The 5,155-nt window shown below is 35.1% G+C and overlaps 1 protein-coding gene across 1 annotated transcript; it reads left to right on the forward strand.

Annotated features, from left to right (window-relative positions):
• Positions 1-2,969: 2,969 nt before the first annotated feature.
• Positions 2,970-4,016, forward strand: LOC102810332 (5-hydroxytryptamine receptor 1B-like). Its single transcript, XM_006811965.1, has one exon. The coding sequence runs from the start codon at positions 2,970-2,972 to the stop codon at positions 4,014-4,016; it is 1,047 nt and encodes a 348-aa protein (XP_006812028.1).
• Positions 4,017-5,155: the final 1,139 nt, after the last annotated feature.

The following is a 5,155-nucleotide window of genomic DNA, read 5'->3' on the forward strand; positions in this document are numbered from 1 at the left end:
GCATATAGTATTAGGAAATGATGACAATCTTTGAATGATATCTCTGAAATATTCTATTATTATTTAGAAAGAGAACTACAATGCATATAGTATTAGGAAATAATGACAATCTTTGAATGATATCTCTGAAATATTCTATTATTATTTAGAAAGAGAACTACAATGCATATAGTATTAGGCAATGATGGCAATCTTTGAATGATATCACTGAAATATTGTATTATTATTTAGAAAAAGAATTACAATGCATGTAGTATTATGCAATGATGACAATCTTTGAATGATATCACTGAAAGAGTCTATGATTATTTAGAAAGAGAACTACAATGCATATAGTATTTAGAAATGATGACAATCTTTGAATGATATCACTGAAAGATTCTATTATTATTTAGAAAGATAACTACAATGCATATAGTATTAGACAATGATGACAATCTTTGAATGATATCGCTGAACGATTCTGTTATTATTTAGAAAGATAACTACAATGCATATAGTATTAGACAATGATGACAATCTTTGAATGATATCGCTGAAAGATTCTATTATTATTTAGAAAGATAACTACAATGCAAATAGTATTAGACAATGATGACAATCTTTGAATGATATCGCTGAAAGATTCTATTATTATTTAGAATGAGAACTACAATGCATATAGTATTAGACAATGATGACAATCTTTGAATGATATCACTGAAAGATTCTATTTATATTTAGAATGAGAACTACAATGCATATAGTATTAGACAATGATGACAATCTTTGACTGATATCACTGAAAGATTCTATCAATATTAAGGCAAAGTTTTAAGGATCACCGTTTCGTATACATTTATTGTGGTTTATTTTGACTGCAGGGCTTTACTGTTTTCATGACAGCTCCCATTGTCACGGGATAAATACGTGGCTAGAGATTAGATTGCTTGGTTGGCTAACTGATCAAGCATTTTGTTATTGTTTCCGTTTTCATGGTCCATAGTGTTTGTAAAATTTATTGATTAGATCGATCGCTTGGTGAATTTCCTTTTCTTAGAAGAGAAACTTAATAGAAGTTTTGTCGTTCTTAACTTTTCACACCTTAGGCCAGACTTTTTTTATTCCTTGTTTCTCGGGTTTTTATAAGGCAATTTTTTTGAGGAGGGCGGAAAAAAATAAAATTAATTCTTTTTTTTTTGCATTACATTTGTGTGATTCTCAAAGAATTGTAAGTGAGATCATTTATCGGAGAGAAGAAAAGAAATAAAATTATATTCCATGTATAACCTTGTTTCTCATCTGCGCGGGACTTCGGTACTTTGATCATGATACTCCCACAAAAATGCAACTTGCATTTGTTATGCAGCGGTGAAAAAACGAAGATAAAGATAATATTTTTTTAGCAATTTTCCTGCGGGCGCGAGAAAATACGCTGAAATAAAATTTTATTTTTATTTCATTTTCGGCTCCTGTTCATTCGGCGGGTTCGTGAAACAAGGGATAATGGCCTTAATAAGGATACTGAAAAGTAAAGTAATATCATTGTCGATAGAGGGCAGCATTGGCGTACACCGCGCCGGTTGTTCATTAGAAGGGTAATCCATCAACTGCTGGCTAAAGTTAGAGAGCGTATCGCATACTGGATAATGACGTAATTTTCAGCCAGTATATCAATTTTTTGTGAGCTGTACGGTTAAGATGCATTGTTTTGCTTTTTTATACAAGTGTTAATATTTTATAATTAATTCTACAATCAATATGTTATAGTGCAATTTTTTGGCGTGTGTGTGTGTGAAGTACCCACATTATTGCTGTATGCTGATCTATCAACAATATCCGCTCTATTTCATTTCAACATAGGCCTTTTTCTATTATTAGTTGTTCTAGCAGCAATACTTCATACACTGGAGGGGACGACATCAGTTAATTACCGTAAAAAGCAACAACCTGAGCGCCCCTGATTTCATTCGTTAAGATATGCACACACATAATACAGCATTCCTTTTTAGTGGCATTATGTCATAATGACGTAATGAATCAAAGCAATGTCGTACCATCTTTGATGTGCAACCGTTCGTCATCTAGAATTTAGAAAAATATTCGCCAAAACATTGATGAACGACTACAGATAACAACGATATCAATGATTTGAATTACCTACGTGTTTCCTATCTGTGCCATAGACGCGATTTGTCACTAGTGGGCGCGATTTAATTGGCTACTAGTAATATTTTACAACAATGTCCGGCGTGCAAAACAACGAATTGGTCTGTGGGGATATAGAAGATTCACGGATCGATTGTATTTTTACAAGCGCAATTATATTAATCATAGTTTGAAGAGTACACTGACAATTCCATTAATTTTTTTTTTCATTCGACAATTTACAATTTTGATTCATAAACCCTAACAAAAGTGATTCACAAACCGTAACAAAAAAGCTTGTTATTTTGTATCATTCATTTCGCTACTGCTATATCGAATTATGTTTGAGATAAATGGCCCATAAATTTATTTTTAATAATATTGCAACACTTGGCTTGCCATAATAGAGATAAAATTTGCATGACGTTATTATGTTATTAACTAGTATAGTGTTATTTCAGCTGTATAATTTCATATTGTAATTGTAAATTCTCAACATAAAGTAAAGCCTGTGTCATGTTAGAAAACTGGTTAACATTCCACCCAATGAGTGTAGTAATGGACTCGGACCCCCTAACTATGATAACAGTTGAACATTTTGCCATGCCACCTAAGTTTATAAGTATTTATTGGCATGTGACGAGGAATGGTTTATTAATACTCGTCGCAGGACTCGTTTGTCACTGCGTATGCCAAGACGACAGACGTGAATTGCTTCCATGTTTTCTGCTATCACTGCCCTGATGTATACACGTTCGTGAGACGTCTCCAGATGAAATTGGTTTCCACACCTTGTTTACTCATCTTCACTTTTCAGAAAACAGTAGACGTACACACGAAACATGTATGCTTATTTATATATGATTGCTGTCTTGAATGTGGTGTTACTAGTTATTGGTTTCTTTGGCAACATTCTTGTTCTCCGTGTCTACCTTGCCAAAACGCTACGGACAAGTACAATGTATTTCATCATTGGCCTGGCAGCTGTCGATTTGTCCGCCTGTGTTGTCGTCATGCCTTTTAACGTCTACGTTAGTCTTCGTAAATACTACTTCGACAGCGACGTCGCGTGTAAGCTGCTAATGTGGGCCAGTTTTGTGTTAGTCAACGAATCAGTAGCGATAACTGCATTGATCGCCGTAGATCGCTACCTGAGTGTGTGCAGGCCCTTCACAAGGTACATCTCACCATACCGCGCTAAGATTATGACAATCGCGACGTTCCTCGCTTCGATTTTACTAAACCTGCCGGTTTATTTCATTTTCGGGACATCGGAGTATGAGTTGGGAAAACGATGCGGTCTGCTTGCGGACACCACTGGTTCATGGAAATACATGTTTTTGGCGTACTTCTTTATTATGTTTATGATTCTTTTACTAGTGACTGTAATATTATATACGAAAGTGTACAAAGAAGTAGAGAGGAGAACCCGGGTGTCCCATTCTAGTAACGATACACTGAACACCATCAGCGGGCAGTCAGTCTATACCAACACAGAAGACAATACCCGCCGCTGCAGTTTAAACGCCGCGACAGCAGTGACCGAGTGTTCTACAACTGAAAGCGGCAAACCAGAAAGGGTAACAAACGATAGACCTACGGATGTAGGAACACATAGACCTGATCTCAATAGACGCATAATGAATTCCACAGCCAAGATGTTGTTACTAGCAACCATCGTGTTTATAGTCACATGGGTGCCTCATTGGATCATTCGTTTCCTGCCGTCTAGTTTGATAAACGAAGGAGATAGTTTTGGTTTTATTTGCATGAAGTTCATAGAATACATGTTCGTTGTCAACAATGCAGTAAACCCCGTCATTTATTGCTTTGTTAACAAGCGCTTTCGGGAAGATTGCAAAAGAGCCTTACGGCGCGGCTGTAACTGATGTAATCGCTCTATTAATTTAGTTGCCTGATCAAAAAATATGGTTATGAAAATATTTACGTTTCGTAAAGCCTTTTTTTATAATTAATAGACGAATAGTCAGTCAAATATACCGCCGTGGCCTTCTTCGACATACACGAGTCAGAGTAAGGAACACCGTTCACAGCTCTGATAATGTTTTTGATGTGTTGGCAGTCGTCCGTAACACAGTGTTTTGTTAGAGATTTTGTATTTTCTATATGAAAAAGTACTTCACAAAAGAAACAGGCATAATTAAAACCGTAACACATTAAAATTTGGCCATCTTAAATATGAGTATTTATAGTGTGAAATGTCTTGGTTTACATATACCGCCGTGGCCTTCTTCGACATACACGAGTCAGAGTAAGGAACACCGTTCACAGCTCTGATAATGTTTTTGATGTGTTGGCAGTCGTCCGTAACACAGTGTTTTGTTAGAGATTTTGTATTTTCTATATGAAAAAGTACTTCACAAAAGAAACAGGCATAATTAAAACCGTAACACATTAAAATTTGGCCATCTTAAATATGAGTATTTATAGTGTGAAATGTCTTGGTTTACATGGCAACGACGGGCAGGAATTGTTATATATTTTACCGATGGAAATTAGATGGAGGTTATATAACAAGCACAAGTGACATTAAAACTCAATATATCGTATCTCAAAAATCAAATTAATTCATGTTGTTTAAAGTTATTAATATTAATCACGGCGCCAGTTTTGTGTTGTTTCGAATGAACCTTATGGGTGAAAATCTCCGATGCAAACCTAAATAAAATGTAAAAAGCTGTTCAATACTAGAGGATGATACTAGTATAACGATAGTAGACAGATGTTGTTTTCAAGGGCTCTGTTATTCCATTACTCACTGCGGATGTTGTTCGATATGTCGGCAGTCTAATCCCAGAACCTATGTTAGTGTTTACCAATTTCGGGGTGTTTTTACTAACATTTCCGACGATATATCGGGTTTCATGAAGGCGAGAATTTATCAATAATTATGAAACATTTATACGAAAATATTTATTCAAATTCAAAAAAAGATGCGTTCATTGGTTGAAAAAAACAACATTTGGTAAAATGAATCTTAATAGAATTTACGAGGTTTCTTCAATCA

The sequence above is a fragment of the Saccoglossus kowalevskii genome, chromosome 15 (assembly GCF_978046115.1).
Source record: "Saccoglossus kowalevskii chromosome 15, keSacKowa6.1, whole genome shotgun sequence".
In the NCBI taxonomy this organism is placed as follows: Eukaryota; Metazoa; Hemichordata; class Enteropneusta; family Harrimaniidae; genus Saccoglossus; species Saccoglossus kowalevskii.